Source organism: Amblyomma mixtum, chromosome 3 (genome assembly GCF_055824585.1).
Source record: "Amblyomma mixtum isolate Tamu chromosome 3, ASM5582458v1, whole genome shotgun sequence".
NCBI classification, from domain to species: Eukaryota; Metazoa; Arthropoda; class Arachnida; order Ixodida; family Ixodidae; genus Amblyomma; species Amblyomma mixtum.
The window spans coordinates 287,016,421-287,034,558 of NC_143014.1; the positions used below are offsets into that span (position 1 = coordinate 287,016,421).

An 18,138-nucleotide genomic window follows, 5' to 3' on the forward strand; every position below is an offset into this window, starting at 1 on the left:
AGCAGTGCATCTTCAAAGAGTCCAAGAACTTATTAGTCGGGCCATGGAAACAAGCGTCCACACCATCATGGAGCGTCTTATGCTTTCGGGTACGTTCCCTTTTGGCACTAATCATCAGACAATCGTGGCAGCACCCGCTCTACATACTCCTCGGGGGGCACCAAACTTAACTGTCTCTAAAGCCACACAGCCTACCGTGGCTAGTTCTTCAGGACCACTGCCGTGGGCAAGCGTCCTACAATGGAATTATCGTTCGCTTCGCAGCAGGAGGGCGGACATGATCGCCCGGTTCCTCAGCAAGTAAGACGATAAGAGTCCATTAGTTATCGTCCTTCGGGAGGTCAACGGTCCAGTGCTGCGAACAATGGGCTATGACGGATACGCCCCGTCTGAAGATCTCGCTGCACACGAGAAAATAGCACTGTACGTGCGGAAGGGAGCAGTGCATGTGCAGCTAGACACGTAACCGTGGTGCAACGCGTCCCTAAGCGTCGTTGGTTGTCGAATACAAGTCTCACCACAGCGCGCAATCCTCGTCTTCTCCGTTTACATCCTTCCCGAAAATACGAGGAATAAGGCTCATCACGCGCCGGTTGACTTCAGCTTCATGTGCCATTTTAAAAGGCTTTATCCGCAAGATATAGTCTTATGCGGGGACTTCAGCTATAAGGATATCGCATGTGGTTACAACACATGCAGCCGGTGAGGCAGTCAGCCTCGGAGTACGGGCTGACACTTCTCAACTCGCCCCAAACACACACTCGCCTAGGACAGACATGTCACCAAGCAGCCACGTCACCTGATCTTACCTGGAGCACGCGTCTACAACTGCTTCGATGGGAAGTGTTAGACGACTGCTTGGGAAGTGACCATTTCCCGATACTTATACGTTTTCGCACAGGCCACGTCAACACGAAGATGAAGCCAGATGTCACTACGAGGCTAAGCCATATCACACAATGGGATAAATACCGTGAGGTACTGGGGCAGCAGCCTCCAGTCAGGCACATCAACCAGCTGGTATCACAGCTATGCGAAGCCAAGCGGAGAGCCACCAAGAGCCTACGGGTTTCTTCTGACCACCCCGTGCCTGATCGGCATTTGCTTACTTTATGGAATAGAAGGCGTCGGATTCTCGGACAGCACAGGCGGTCTGGCCGTGCTGCGTACCACAAAAAGAGGTTACGTAACATACAATGCTAATAGGCTCGCATCAGACCGACTGCTGGATGTAAATTTGTGACTGCATCAAAAGGCAAACTCACACGTCTAAAGTCTGGGCCATCCTGCATTCCCTCCACGGCCAGCGCAAGACTAACGAAGGGGCGGCGCGCGTTGCCCTCCGAGAAGGAATCAGCGCTAAGGAACTCGCCGAACAGGCCGCTCAGATGTTCTTGCCGCTGACGTCTTGCCCCTCAGACACTACGTACGAGAAGGATGAGCCTTACAAGGAGAGCGACCCACTTAACAAGCCCTTCACCATGCCCGAGCTGGAACATCCCCTGCAGCATGCTAATGCATGTATTACTCCGGGAGCCGATCAGGTGTGCGTGGCCCATCTACGTAATCTACTAGAAGAGTTTAACCGAGTCTGGGATGCCGGGGTATTTCCCTCCCCTTGGAAGTTCTCGGTGGTCAAACCCATTCCGAAGCCTGGAAAGCCACCACATACTTTATCCAACCTCCGTCCTATCTCCTTAACCTCTTGCGTTTGTACAGTGATGGAGAGCATGGTGAACGCACGATTACTGTGGTACCTTGAAGATCACGACCTTTTGGCCCCCACACAGTACGGATTTCGCCCTGGACTATCTACACAAGATGTAATGCTCCGCCTCAAAGGGGTCTTCCTCGACCCTAACTGATTGCACCCACGGGCTGTTGTCGGAGTGGACATACGCAAGGCCTTTGACGGTGTTCCCCACTCCACAATCATGACGAAAGCTCGTGACCTCGGACTGAGAGGAAAAATATACAACTTCATAGCTGGTTTCCTACAGGGGCATAGCTACCAGGTCCAAGTTGATCAGGACACCAGTTCTATCCGCCCCAACTTAGTAGGCGTCCCTGAGGGTTCGGTTATCTCCCCAACACTGTTTAATATAGCTATGCACCAGCTACCGAGGTGTCTTGCGGACGTACTGGGCTTGAAGCATGCGGTTTATGCTGACGACGTCACCGTGTGGACACATCAGGGGTCCATCGGCGAGCAGGAGGATGCCTTACAAACAGCACTTGATATCATTCACGACTACTCCACGGAGACTGATTTACAGACTGCCCCACTGAGTTTGTTGTCATTCACGGTGGCCGTACAACCGTAACCAAAGAGGAGGAGAAACGGTCTTTTAAACTTTCCATCGGCAACCAGCCAATCGCACGAAATCAGACTATCCGAATACTTGGCATGCACTTGGACGAGAACTGCACAGCGAACAGTTGGGTCCATCTCGTCACAAAGACTACAAAACAAATTCTGCACATTTTACGAAGAATCAGTAACCGCACCCGCTGAGTACACGAACGCGAAATGCGGCAATTTGTAGAAGCTTTTCTCGTCGCCCGCATCATGTACGGGCTGCCGTATCATCATGTTAACCGTACGCAGTTGCTCGCGCTTGAGCGTTTACTTAACGAGGCCAGACGCATCGTCACAGTACTTCCGAGGTACACATGCCTTGATGCGCTCAAGACCTGCAGCAAGCTCAATGACCTCTCAGAGCTCCGCGACATGCACACCCACACGCAGCGGACGAGACTTCGCGGCACAAACGCCTGGCGGCACACACTATTGCTCCTCGGGCCCGATGTAGCACATTGCCGGCTTTGCCCAGCAAGACGCCGCCATGGGAAACCACGCCACTCACTGAAGGGGAGCCACTTCCACTACATATGATGCACATCAGCAAATGCGGCGCCGGGCTTATGCCAAGACGCATGCTAAGGCTGCAAGCTCACTCCCCTCAACTGAACCTGTTGTGTACACGGACGCTGCACTGCGTGCAGACGGTAGCAGCCACACCTACTACACCACTGCGTTGTACGGCTAGACAACCGAGAGTCAGGGCCGATGCCACCATACATCGGCAGAAGCGCCATTCAGTACCCGAGCCGAGCTAATGGCTATTTTAGACTACTTGGAATCGGCTCTCGCAGTTTTTTCTGAAGCTGACCCCATTCACCATCGTGTGTACACGGACTCTCAAGCTGCCTACCGGGCATGCGGCAACATTCTGTATACGGACCCTGTATTGCAGAAAAGGCATAACGCACGCCTGCTTCGCAAACGCGGTCAGCACGTTAGCATCCATTGGGTCCCCGCGCACTGTGGTATCCCTGGGAACGAGAAGGCTCACAGACTAGCACGCGCTCATCTCTCTACCGTGCTAGCCAGAGCTTCCGATACTCCTCCTCCTTCCGTCGCTACCACACCCGAGGTTGCAGATCCGATAGCGGAGAGGCTTGTGATGAAAATTCATCGCACCGCCTACCCCAGGGAAGTGGGCAACCCTCTCTCTATACCTGCGCTTCCCCCGATGGTATTCACGCGACAAGAATCGGTCCTGCGGCGGCGGATTCAAACAGGCACCATTCTTATTCCTTTCTTGTTGAACCGCTTCATCGGGGTGGCACGACGCCATCTGTATCTGGTTTTGCTTCAGGTGCAACTGCCGTGCGGATCTGAACCACCTGTTCTGGGAATGTCCTCTCTACACACCATATCGTCTTGGAGCCCTGGCCACCGTTAAGCGAGGACTATGGCCTTCTTCTATCTCGACCTGGGCCTGCCCCGATACCCCGTCTCGAGATCGTGCCGTCGAGCTGTGGCGGGCACTCCTCGTGTTCATCCAAGACTCAGAGTCTTTCGATTGGTCGGCGATTGGCTCCGCAGTGCTCACGAGAGGCACGCAGCCTCCACTTAGCTGCCTCCAGGAAGTTTTCATAAAACGGAGGCAGCCCTACCCTTTTCTTTTACAATACCCCCTCCCTTTCCACCGTAGCGCCTTCGGCGCATTCTAATGTGGAATAAACGTAGTTTCAATCAATCAATCTCTGTTTCTGCCGCCACATAGCTTAAAAATAGCGAATATTAGATTCATAGCCGTATTGGCGGACTAAGACGACGACGTGAAATGCACAGCGTGAGAGTGCGTTGCAGTCTAACACGAGGCGTGTTCGGCTGGGGGATAGGATATAATAAAGAAACTCACGTAGCGCCCACCTCTCTGTCACTACCGCCACATAGCTCAGAACGCGAATATTAATTTTAGAGTAGTATTAGTTGAGGAAGAAGACGATGTGTAAATGCTGCTTTGAAGAAAATTATTTTGCCAATACCGCACTAAACATTCAGTCTTCAACAGTGCAGCGTATTGGCTAGTTGGAGATGCAGGGCAACAAAAATGAAGGAAAGTTAAAAATAGACGGCCTGGGTGCTGACTGAAAACTGGACACACATTTTTGGACACACGTGTTTTGCAATAAACTGCCAGTTGTCAGTAATCGCCCATGCCGTCTATTATTCCCTCTCCTTCGTTTTTGTCGAGCGAAATCAGCAAGAAGATTCAGTATTCTGTGTGGCAATGTGCATTTTACTGTCGACAGGCAAAGTTCTGCACGCGTTTTGATATTTTCAAAGAAGATATTATCCCATAGCCAAGACTAAATGCCCCGCAGGGCCACCTTGTGTAACGAGGTGTTGGTGCTTGGCGCCACCACGGACCCTTAGCCCCCATACCGAAGCTGTCATCCGTACCGTGGCGATAGGTTGAAAGGTGGAGGGAAGAAACCTTGAACGGTGGCGGTCTAGGAAGTGGTCAATCCTGGGCCGATGGGCTCCTCGTTTGTCTACAAGGCGGGGAGTCCCGGGACCTTCCTCTGTGTATAAGGGTGAATCAGAGGCGACAGAGTATGAGGAACCCTTAGCCAGTACATGCCGTATGGAAAAATTTGCGAAAAAATCTGATCGGCCCCCAAAAAGGGGTCGCACCGATGCGAAAAAATTGATGCCACAGAAACCAGAAACGTTTCCAAAGTTTTTCATGGTTCGCTCAAATACAGATGAACCTGTAGCAAACTTGTCTGCATTTGTGATCGCCAACACCCTAAAAAGGTGTGTAGGAATAGAACACTAAGCAAAAAAGCAGCGAACCGGAGATCTCCTTGTAGAAATAAACACAAAAGAACAGAGCACCAAACTGATGTCGTTACAGAATCTTGGAGAAACGAGTGTGCAGGTAACCCCGCACCGCACCCTGAACCACTCAAAGGGCGTCATATCTGAATATGAACTCCTACAGAGTACCGATGCGGAAATAGAAGAAGAACTATCTGAACAAGGAGTAATAGCAGCCCGACGAATAACCATCCGGAGAAACAATGTTGAAATCAAGACAAAACACATTGTCTTAACTTTCAATACCACAACTCTGCCTGACTCCATCCACGCCGCATACCTCCATTGTAAAGTCCGCCCATACATACCAAACCCGAGACGATGTTTCAAGTGCCAGCGCTTTGTACACAGCATGTTGGCTTGTCGCAGTAAACCCACTTGTGTCACATGCGCAGAAGACGCACATACAGAGGAAAGATGCGAACGCACACCAAAATGCATCAACTGCAATGGCGCACATGGCGCGTACTCCAGGTCGTGCCCAGTCTGGAAAACATAAAAACAAATCATAACTTTGAAGACCACAGAAAACATGTCCTACCTTGAAGCAAAAAAACGCGTCTCTTTCCAACAGAAAGGGACATACTCTGAAGCGGTGACGCGGGGACCGCCGCCGCCTTCAGTTTCTGTCAGCACACAGGTCGATCCGAAGGACCTGGGGTCGACAACCAAGTCCCCACCACAGAAGTCGGTGACAAAGTCCACAGGGCTGAAAATTTCGCGGGAAGACCACGCGATCCTCGCCGGAGGCCCTCAGGCCCCACTTTCAGCAGCGGCATCCTCGGCGACAGACACCCAGAACAGCTCTGCTGAACTGGACCTGTCGCCCCACCCCTCTAAGAAGGCAACTGCTGGCCCAAGAGACTCTGCCCCTGGAGCAGAGCATGGTTCAGTGTTGCCAACAAAAAAGACGAATACGAAGGCCACGGGCCATCGCAAACAAGAAGCATCCTCCACGTCCACCGCGGAGGAGATGGATGTCAGCGAAAGTCCGCTGACATCTAAAACACACGCATCCGCGGATTCTCCGCGGAAATCCGGCGCCACGAAAGTGGCGATGGATACAACTCCTGGTTCGCCACCGCTGCAGCGGCGGCGAGACTCCCTAGAGAAAAAAGGGAAACCACGAATCCCTGCTCCTGAGAATAAGTAACTTTCCCCAATCCCCAACTTATCACAATGGCGTGTCTAATACAATGGAACTGTAGAGGTCTACACAGAAACTACACAGACATAAACGATATGCTCAAAACAATGGCACCTACAGCTGTGTGCCTGCAAGAAACGAACCTTGGGCCACAGCACACAAACATCTTAAAAAAGTATAATATTTTCCGGAAAGACCGAGTACAAGCTAGCCGACTCTCAGGAGGCGTCGCTATCATTACGCAAAGCGATGTCCCTGCAAGAGAGGTATCATTAAAGACGAACTTAGAAGCGGTCGCAGTAAACATCATTAGCCATAAAACAATAACTATATGCTCTGTGTACATACCACCACACAACACAATAGCCATGCATGACCTAGAAGAACTTCTGGAACAGTTGCCAGAGCCATATGTAATAATAGGTGATTTTAACGCACACTCCTCATTCTGGGGAAGTGAGCATACTGATTCCAGGGGTCAGCTCATCGAGGATTTTATTCTTTCGAATAACATATGTTTAACGAATACGGGAAAAGCTACGTACTGCTGCCCCAGCTCTGGAAAAATGACCTGCCTCGATTTAGCATTTGCATCACCATCTGTTTTTAATGATTTTATTGGGGATGTTTTAGATGACCCCCGGGGAAGTGATCACTTACCTACGGTTTTAAAACTAACATCAGCTACATTCATCTTCCCTACGAAGCCACGGCGATGGAAAAATCACCTCGCCGATTGGGCACTTATCAGAACGAAGGCCACACTAAAAAAAGAATATGCCGAAACCCTTACTATAAAGAACTAAATGAAAAATTTGTCACATGCTTACTATCCGCAGCAATAGAAGCTATCCCACAAACGTCTGAAATTGCACGAAAAACACAAAGTTTGGTGGTCAAATGAATGCTCATTGGCTAAAAAGCAGCAAAACAAGGCTTGGGGCAACCTTCGCAGATATCCCACTGCAGGAAACTTGCTCATCTTCAAAAGGGCCAGAGCCAAAGCACGATACATTAGACGCAACGCAGAAAGGGCATCATGGCAACAGTACATATCCTCCATAAACAGCTCAATATCATCAAAGAAAATGTGGGAGCAGGTGCGGAAATTCACAGGAAATTTTACTCCATTCACATTTCCAATGCTAACAACACCCGGTACTCAAACAACATTAGAAGAGCAGGCCAACATATTGGGTGAGCATTTTTCCACAGTTTCAAGCTCATCCAACTACACACACACATTTCAAAAGCACAAAACAATAGTAGAAAAACAAAACCTGCCCTTTGGAACATGCATACATGACGACTACAATCAGTTTATTACAATGCAAGAACTAAACACAGTACTAACAACCGGTAAAATGACAGCACCAGGCCCAGACAATATACATTATGCCATGCTTGCTAACCTCTCTGAGACTGCCATAGAGGCTCTCCTAAAATTTTTCAATAAAATATGGATGAGTGGAGAAATCCCCCAAGCATGGAAAGAAGCAATCATAGTACCCTTCCTAAAACCAGGGAAACCACAAGCTAGTCCCACCAGTTACAGGCCAATAGCACTCACTAGATGTATAGCAAAATCATTCGAAAGCATTTTAAACATCAGATTAACCTTCATACTTCAGTCCCAGCAACTTTTAGATATACACCAGTGCGGTATTAAAAAGACATGTTCCACAACCGATCACCTTGTACGCTTTGAGAACACAGTCCGTGAAGCGTTCATTCACAGCCAACACTGTATCGGGGTCTTCTTCGACCTGGAGAAGGCTTACGATACTACGTGGAGGTTCGGTATCCTCCGTGACCTAGCGGACCTAGGTATCCGCGGCAGGATGCTGAGCTGTTTGAGCGACTTCCTGACCAATCGAACGTTCAGAGTCCGCCTAGGCGCAACCTTCTCCAAGACTTTTATCCAAGAAGCTGGTGTGCCCCAAGGTTGCATCCTCAGCACGACCTTATTTGTCATCAAAATGAACTCCATAGGAAAAGTAATCCTAAATCCATAAAGTACTCAGTTTACGTAGACGACCTCCAAATAGCATGCACGTCTTCCAGCATACCTACCTGTGAGCGGCAAATACAAATAACAATAAATAAACTGGCTACCTGGGCAGATAGAAACGGATTTAGATTTTCCCCTCAGAAAACAGTAGCGGTTCTGTTCTCTTTGAGACGAGGCCTACAGGCCGACCCCATACTATATTTAAACCAAACCCCACTACCTGTCAAACAAGAGCATAAATTCCTAGGGATAACTTTCGATAAAAAGCTCACTTTCTTGCCACATATAAACAGCTTAAAGAAAAAAGCTTCCCAGGCCCTCAATGTGCTGAAAATACTATCAAGAAAACGCTGGGGGTCTGATAGAGCTTCCCTGTTACATATATATAGTTCTCTGGTTCGCTCTAAGTTAGACTATGGGTCCATAGTATATGGCTCAGCAAGACCGTCCTACATAAAACGACTGGACCCTGTCCACAATCTTGGTTTAAAGTTGTCTTCCGGTGCTTACAGAACTTCACCAATAGCAAGTCTGTATGTGGAAACTAATGAACCTTCCTTAGAAGATCGAAGAACTGCACTAACTTGTACATACATCCTCAAAATCCTTTCTCAGCCCAAACATCTCTGTTACCCAATTGTCACGAAATGCCCATCCCGAATACTCTTCAACAACAAGCCCCATGCGATTAAGCCGTTGCTCTTGCGCTTCGAAGAAAAATGCCAAACTCTGAACATACTAAACGAAATCAAAAATATTGCCCCAAGACACGAAGCGCTACCACCGTGGTACACTCTCCCCACAGTGTGTGACGTCACACCAACACGCCTCAGGAAAACCTGTACACCACACGACCATATAATACAAGAATATCTAGCACTACAACAAAAATACAGAAATTATACTGCCTTTTATACTGATGGGTCAAAAACTCATGCTCATGTAGGAAGCGCAGTAATACAAGGAAAAAATGAAAATGCAGTACGACTGCCCTCATGTGCTACAGTTTTCACCGCGGAGTGTTATGCTATTAGTGTTGCGGCACAGAAAATAACAAATGAAAACATCAAAAACAGCATCATTTATACAGATTCACTGAGCGTCCTTACAGCATTAAACTCCAAATATGCCACGGAGCCACTGATTGGAAGCATCATACAGAATATAGTAAAGGTCACAACACAAAAACATGTTATAAAATTCTGCTGCGTTCCCAGTCACATAGGCATTAGGGACAATGAAAGAGCCGACATGTGTGCTGCACAAACCAGAACCATGCAAATAAAACATGTGAATTTGCCTCCTAGAGATTACATGAAGTTAGTGCATAGCAGACTAAGAGCCAAGTGGCAAGCTTCTTGGGAAAATGAAGGACACAACAAGCTGCATACCATAAAGCCCATTTTAAAAGAATGGAAATCATGCCGCCATAAAGAGCGTTTTATCGAAGTAATTTTATGTCGTTTACGCATAGGTCACACACACATCACCCATAACTTCTTATTAACAAAAAAAGACAAACCTGTGTGTGAAATGTGTGGTGAGGAGCTCACAGTAAATCACATTTTAATTTCTTGTTCGCGTCTCGAAGGACTTAGAAAAAAAATTTTTACGGTATTTTACAATGAACACATTCCATTTCATCCCGCATTGCTTTTAGGCGAGCAAACACTTGTCGAGTTTTCACTTGTTTGTAAGTTTCTAAAGAAAGCCAATGTTTTAAATCTATTATAATGTAACCTCTGCACACTTGACATAACATCATCTAACCTTGTGTTTGGCGCATGATAGCCATAGTTGCTTATGCGCCATAAAACCCCATATAACTAACTAACTAACTATTATTGAACCACTGGCTCACTGTATTGCATGATACACCTCAGCCACTTTCTCATTCCTGAGAAGAAGGCTGAGGCTTTTATTTGATTGGTTGGGATCCTCGACATCCTTGGCCAGCCAAGGATGGACGCTGAGGCTGCCTGACCTTTTTTTTAAAGCGTTTATCATTAGCCATTCTTAAATCTCGTTTTGTCTGTTATTACTAGGTAGTTAAACTTTTTAGGCCCTTTACACCACTGATCACGTTCCACATTTTTATTAAATCCCGCAGAAAACATTTTCCATACCTTGTGCTTGGCGCATGATGGCCTTAGCTGCCTATGTGCCATAAAACCCAACCCAACACAAAACACAAGACTAAATGCATTCTTGAGCTTTTTTTTTCCTTTTTATGCGACCGGCACGTCTGTCAAACACTGTTTTTTTTCTTCTCGTCTGCATCCAAGCTCTGCCATTGGCACGCTAGCCTGTTCAGGAAGACACCGCAAGCGCTTAGTACCAGACGGTAGAGTTCATTTCACGATTTCATACCCATAAAATTTCTAGAGAATTTACCCCCATTAACGCCGCTTCGCTTATTTCCAGTTGTGAGCAACGATTACCGCGATAACACTGGCTCATAAATGCTAAATGATTGTTTTCCAAATTTGTCCAGATGGCGAAGTAAACCCCGCAGTTCTCTCGCTTTTTCTGGAACAGATATAATTGCCGAATAAACGCGTGCCCCGCCGCGGTGGTTCAGTGGTTACGGCACTCGGCTGCTGGCCCGAAAGACGGGGCTTCGATCCTGGCCGCGGCGGCTGAATTTCAATGCAGTCGAAATTCTAGAGGCCCGTGTACTGTGCGATGTCAGTGCACGTTAAAGAACCCTAGGTGGTCGAAATTTCTGGAGCCCTTCACTACGGCGTCCCTCATACCCTGAGCTGCTTTGGGAAGTTGAACCCCAGTAAACCAAACCAAACCAAACCAAATAAACGCGTGTTACAGCCGCACACGTATTACGAAAGCATGGCTATGAACCAGGGTGTCGAACCGGGATTTTTTAGGGTTCGGTTCAGGTTCGGGTTCACACCTTTCGGGTTGAGTTCCGGGTTCGGCTCCAGAGCGACATTCCGTTCCGGTTCGAACCGGTTCGGACCATACTGAACCGGTTCAAACGGGTTAAGGACAAAAAAAATTTAGAACGTAGATGGGTTTTAATCAACCTTGTTATGCTGTTTACTTTTTTCTGGCGCATCGATATATAAAATAAAAAATGCAAAAATTTGTGTAATGCCAGATGTTCTCATTTTACCCACTTTGTTTATTGTCCGCGGCAAAAAGACATTTACGGCAAGAGCCACAAAATGAAATGAAATCGAAATTAATGTATATCGGCTGTGTACGCTATAATCCGTCTGATTATGTATACGGCGAAATACCGGTGGATTTTGCATCTACAAAAACGACCAGCTTAAGCAGTTTCGGAGACCCCGTCGCGCGAGTAATTGGTCATCCTGAAGCTGGAGTCAGTCGGGAATTTCTCGTACGCAGTGCAGTGTACTTACGCGGGCGGCGACAAGACCGCCGCACGCGGCCTCTACGTTCCCGCGCACTTTTGAGATACGAAGCTGACATTTATCGGCACCTGTATACAGACAGACACTTTTCCATCACCCTGAAACCGACTTGCCAGTCCCCCCCCCCCCCCCCTTTCCTACATGGCACGAAAATATGCGAGAACCCTTCGACCACACATCCCCCACCCAACGAGAGCCTCCTGGGAGCACTGGCTCTCCCTATCAAAAGCTTACCAAACATATTTTATTTAAATCACCTATTCGATGTCGCCTTTGTGACTCGAGTTAATATCTCGAGCCCCTATAGCTCAGTATCTTCAAAAACACACCTAATTGTGGCTTATCGCTAGTACAGGGACAAATTACAACTTTAGCTCATTATGATGACGACGAGCTCTTTTGTTCTGATAAAAAGAGTGCGATAAAAAAAAACACGCTTGGATGGGTTGAGAACACTTATTTTCTGCACGGATGCAAATTGGTAACATTTTCGTTGGGATGTTGCGTTGCATCAGTCTTGTAAATGCAGCATTCTGCTTGGAGGATGGTATGCTTGCACTGCATAGAATTTTTGTAACTTTTTCTGGGGCGCTATCAAAGAGACCCTGTGCGTCTACAGATTTTTTGAGCCCTTGATAGAGTAGGGTGAATCAGCCGTGCACCATTTGTCCACCAACTTGTTTCACGGCATTTATTTTCAAAACAACCCCTTTCTGGCCGCTGTGCTAAATAGGCGACTAAGTGCTCGTCTGTTTTTTCTGGATGTGGTCGTGAAAGAACTTTATGCTGATACATTCGGTTTCCTCACTATTCGCTTTTCCTTCGGATACCTGTACGACCTCTCCACAAGGCAAATGACTAAGGTTGTGATCGCTCATTACTTCCTTTTCCCATATATCTGCAGCCTTACCTAGCCTTTTTGATGCCAGTGTATTAAAGCGAATTCAGCGGATCCAGTCGAGCACACTTATATGACGGCCGCAGATATACGCTTGCTTATTACGAACGGATACCGTGCTACAGTCAAAATATGCATAAGGGAAATGGCAATTCGTCGCAGATACAACCAAAAACTTTGGCCGCACCACTCGGTTATAGCGAACGAGGTGACGCCTTAAACTACCCCCGGAGTTGAAGAGGTTGTGCTTCCACTAAGCGAGGAGATGAGAGGTAGAGGTGTCCATCGAGAAGTGAGGCTGTTACCGCGCCATTTCCTTTCCTTAAGATCCACCACCACAACGTTGTTGGGTCGTTGCTCTAATGTTTCTTAATTTTATGGCAAATGACGCAGAGAACGGGAAGGTATTCTAAATTGGTGTTTAAAGTACTATGCGCAACTAATTTTATTGCTTGTTTTCTTCTTTCAAATGATGCACTAGATAATAGAACACCTAGATCACCGTGTGGTATTCGCCTACGGCCACTGAATAATTTAGAAAAGAATTTATTTTCCCATGCTGTTTCGGTCTCGGTTTCATCAACTGAGCGATGCTGTAACGTGTAGTTGAACTTTAGGTCACGTGAGGCGCGGAAAAACTGTGATATATACGCTGATACACTGTTTTGAATCACTACTGCTCTTAAAGCATCGTGCTTGATAGGCTCGAACTACAACAAACTACATATTAGCAGTTATATTACCGTTTTTTTCGTGCCTCATGTAACCTGAATTCAACTACACGTCAGGTCCATCGCTCTGTTGATAAAACCAAAACAGTGTCAAGAATAAATTCAAATATAATTTATTTGTTGGTCGTAGGCGAATACCACGGGGTGCTCCATGTGCACCAATGTCGAAAGCATCGTCTGTAAGAAGAAAACACGCAAGCAAAAAATTGGTGTCTATAAACCTTTATTGAGTTAGATCAGTGCTAACAATTTGATTAAAACTATACGCAAACATGTCAAAGGGAAGGAGTAATAACTCAAGATTTCATGTAAACCTGACGTACAATGTCTGTTTATGTCTGTCTGTTTGTATTTATGTTTATGTCTGTTTCACAAAATCTACTATCATAACCCTCATCTCAGAGACTCGCTACTTCTGCCGCCTCAGTACATTTCTTCCCTCAGCGACCATCAGTTGAAGGTTGAAGTGCCAAGCAGTCACACCAACTTTCACTTCGCCTCATTCATCCCCAAGATAGCTAAGGAATGGAACCACCCTCCCGCTTCCATCGCATGTGTTACAAACTCCCGAGTTACTTAAGGACGTTGTTAGCGATTATATGATCTAATTCTGCTGCACCAATATTGTTCATGTATATTTCTTATTACTACCCACTCCTCTGTCTAATGCTTCGACCCTGCGAATAAACAAAAGAATAAATAAATACATTACAATTGGTGACAGTACGTTACAGAAGCGTCAATTAGGTTTCTTCCCAGACACCAGACTTCATTCACTTTTGTTGTGGCATATACTGGGTGCCATTCTCGCACTTTCTAGTGCAGACAGCTTCGGATGGGTAAACCTACGCGCTACACTATCTCATTTTGTCTGAAAAAAAAAGCGCGCCGGGTTGCACAGAAAGCGGTGCTGAACCGAGTCCCGAACCGGTTCGGAGCGGTTCCTTTGAATCGTTCCGGTTCGGGTTCAGTTCCAAGATGGCGAAAAAAAATATGGGTTCGGTTCGGCTCCGGTTCTGGGTGAAAATTCGGGTTCGGTTCCGGTTTCGGGTTCAGGTTCGGTTCCGGTTCGACAACCTTCTATGAACATTATTTCAAAGTGCCCTGTAAAATGAATGAAGCTTGTAGCACCTTGCGCCCGATGGTATACGAGATATCATGGAACCAAAGATGCCACTTGATTCTGAGAGAGGCAGTAGTGGCCGGTTGAGGGTAATTACTGCTATTTAGAATTCTTCAGCGTGCAGAAAAACACACAGCACACTGCCGCTTCTATGTTTTGCCGCCATCGAATTGCTGCCGCTGTAGCTGGGGTTTGAAACCGCAACGCCGCGCTCGGCAGCAGAACGCCTTAGCCACTACGCCTCCGCAGCTGGTAGATATGTGCCTACTAGCGTTGGTAAAGGTTAACTGACGGGTTACTAGACTACCAAGTGCCCTTACACGCTGGAGTAGCAGTGTATCTGTCCTTTTGCTAGTCATGCACTGCAGGATTGCTAACTTTACTACACCAGCTGGCAACCACGGATGATAATAAGAGACACATGGCCACGTGACTACCTTTTATGACGCAATCCCTATGAAGAACATAAAACTTCGCACAATGAATACTGATCGTCATTAGTCGGAATGGACAGCTGTATATTTAGATAATCTACGAAGAATAGTGTGAAAGGCAGAGTAAAAGAAAAGCGCCCTGAACACTAATGCCTAAGTAGGTGTTCACTGCTAATGCTGTGGTATTCTTGGGTATTTTCTTTTGCTCTGCGGCTTATCCTTCATGGCAGACGCTAAACACGAATAAAATAAACCAAACCATCTCCCCTAAATTAACGAAATCGTGAAGTGTCCTTCAGGGTTGATAAATATCGATAACGAATACTACGAAGTAAAATACACAACCAGAACGCTGCCACAAGAGCACCGGAGTGTTTGGCACATGCGAGATTGCGTTATGTTCGCCTTGAATGCCAGCGCAGAGATGGTCTGTCAAGTGAAAACTTCGCCGCATGAAAACTTTCATCTTTCGGATAATCTCCCATCTGGTCAACAAATGCTAGAAGAAAATTACGCTGTTGTCTGCTGCGCATTCTCTCGACTAAGATACACTAGAACATCACCCATTGCTCTTCTGCGAATTCCTGGTCACCCGTGCGTGAAATTTTCTGGTTCAATAAATAAATAGGCGTATATAGCAGCAACACAAGATTTGTTTGTATTGCCGCGAATACTTGTACTGTTTTTTTTTGTTCATTCTTCAAAGCCGCCGGCGCGTGGCTTTATCGCTTTGTTTGCGACGCAAGACGCGCCTAGATTTATCTCGATTGATCGCATCCAGGAGGAGCTAATCCTAGGTTGTTCCAGACTGCTGTAGTAACCCTGGACGCCCTATCTAGAAAGGTCGCTAGCGGCTTTAAATGGAGCACGGCCGAGAGCGGCGGGAATTCTGTTTGACGACCGCCGGGCACGCTTGTTGCTACGCCGCCGCCGAGTGATTCAGTCTATTGTGGGAGTAAGTCAACCCAAATAAAGAGTTTTGTTTAAATGCCATTTTCGCTGTCTTTCTGCTCTTCTGATTGCAGTCACCACTACGTGACAGTATTATGCGACCGGCTAGAGAGCTTGCGTTTGTTTGCCTGCATATGAAAAAGCACAGTCAAGTACTTGTCGCAAACAGCTCATTTCTGTCTAGAATGCCCTCCGGACAACGGGAAGGTTGATGAGTTCGTATGTTCTCGTCTTGCACGCCTGATAGCCTGTCGAACATTATCTAGTTTTTTTTTTTCCTTCGTCCTTGTCCGTACACGAGTCGCTGACTGTTCCCTGATTGAACTTTTGGCTAATAGTGACTTCTTGTGGGCGTTGTAAAGGTTCAATGTCAACCATCCTACAAGGAACCCGGGAGGGGGGGGGGGGTGAAGGGGGGAGGAAGGGGGGGAGAAGGGGGGTGGGGGGTCTTATAGCAACTTAGCATGAGGATCCATTTATACGTCTTTGTGCGGCGAGGAAACAACCGTAAGATAATGAAAATTTTGCGTGGTGAACGATCTTATTCGATAAACTATGGTTGGTCTCTGCGCTGAGCACAGGCCTGTGTACGTGCGCGCAAGGTTTCGTCCTAGAGAAATACGGAAGCAGTCTGGTCGAAGGAAAATATCCTCCGTCTGCGCGCAAACATTCCCGTTCACCACTCGCTGAAGCACAAACAGTGCCGACCGTGTTTGCCCGGCGGGTGTGTGAGCACTCGTGGGAGCTTCTGTACACAGAGCCTGCGCTGGGTTACCCCCACAGCAGAGTGGATTCCACCCCGGGGTTCTCCCGGCAGTTCACGTACCTTCATCTTCTTACACGCCCCGCGACGACGGGAAAAGATAAATCGTGCCACACTGGTGTGACCAGTTCCTGTGATTTCATGAGGGAAAAAGTAAAAAACCTTGCGCCGCTTAGACTTCTTTGTTTGATTATTTCAGCGTGCTCGGAAACCTAAGCGGTAGCACGACCAGTATGAGGAGGATTCCATTTTCAGAAAGTTAAGGCATTTCATGCGTGTAAGAAAAAAAAAGCTAAGGCCACCACACTGAAAGAAAGAAAGCTGCACGAGCGTGAGGAAATCTTGCGCTCCGTCGTCTACTCTTCGTGCGCGCGCTGTGTTTACCATGAGACGTCTTGCTCTATGATACGATATTTTCCGGCGCAGAACAAGTTATGGCTGCGCCTGGTCCAAAGCAATGCAAACGAATGGAGTGAGTAAGAAGCATTTCGAGCTGCACATGGCTTTCCGTCCTCCACGCGTAGGCTAAAGAGAGGGAGGAAGAGGTATGCATATTTCCAATACAGTCCCAAGCTGATTTCTAAGCAGGATCCTCCGAGCGCAGTGTCCGCGATGACTGCGCCCTGCTATATCGCTCGTCTTGGCTTTGCGCTGTCTCATCCCAGAGTCCGTGACGAAGAGCACAGGACTACCGCTCTTCTACGACCATAGGCTGAGCTCGATGGCGTTGGTACCAGCCCACTGGCTGTGGCTCTGGAACTCGTGCAGAGTATTTGCCGCCGCGTTAGTCGCATTTGGTGCTTGCAAGTTGTTCCTCTGGTGGTGGTCTCAGCAGCGACTCTACCGGACGCTGCAAAACATTCCCGGGCCAGGAGGACGGTGGCCGCTGCTGTTCACGCCTCGTTACTTTTTCCACTCCCTGTCCACAAACCCACGCCGAGTTGGCAGCACGGTTGGTGAGTCTGCGTCACACTTTTCCATCAACGACAGTTTTTTTTTCTTTTCATTACCTGCGCTCTTGTCGCGCTTTGTTCTTTTAACGTTCATAAAAAGCGGAAAATTTGCATTCGTCTCGAATAATATGAGCGCTCTTGGTCTGCTGCATCACTGCCGGCTTGTATGGAGGAAGTTCCATGAAGAAACGTTTAGTTGATGTATTTCATAAAGCCGTTTAGACATGCTGAAAGGTAGGAAAAGTGACGTCTGGCTACAGGAGTTGGGGCGCTGCCCAGATTTCAGCACCCATTCTTGTTCCCCGTCTATAGTAGCCAGTTGCCATCATGGATCGTGATTAATCCAGGCTGCAAGAAAACAAAAATGTAAATAAACGAGTTTCCAGCTTGAACTACTTTGTCCTAGTTCTTGTGGCGTACGTTCATTGGCAATACCTGTAATGTGACTTAATTGAACGCTAATTACAACGTAGCTGCTAAGGATAGCGTGGACAGCAGCTGTCGATGATCGTGTTTCTAACATTTAAAACACTTTGCGGTATGTGGGACACGC

The 18,138-nt window shown here is 47.3% G+C and overlaps 1 protein-coding gene and 1 pseudogene across 2 annotated transcripts in view; both read left to right on the plus strand.

Moving 5' to 3' along the window:
• The first annotated feature begins 1,625 nt into the window (after positions 1-1,625).
• On the plus strand, positions 1,626-3,923 carry LOC149355087 (uncharacterized; annotated as a pseudogene).
• A 13,088-nt stretch (positions 3,924-17,011) lies between these two features.
• Positions 17,012-18,138, plus strand: part of LOC149355088 (cytochrome P450 4C1-like) — a 61,684-nt gene continuing 60,557 nt past the window's right edge. The window contains exons 1-2 of one of the 2 annotated variants that reach the window (XM_089577587.1): positions 17,012-17,177; positions 17,298-17,588. In XM_089577587.1, coding sequence (XP_089433713.1) covers positions 17,354-17,588 — 235 coding nt within the window. In that variant the 5' untranslated portion in view covers positions 17,012-17,177; positions 17,298-17,353. Of the gene's footprint in view, positions 17,178-17,232; positions 17,589-18,138 lie in introns of those variants that run through there. The other variant, XM_089577589.1, reaches the window with a different exon arrangement.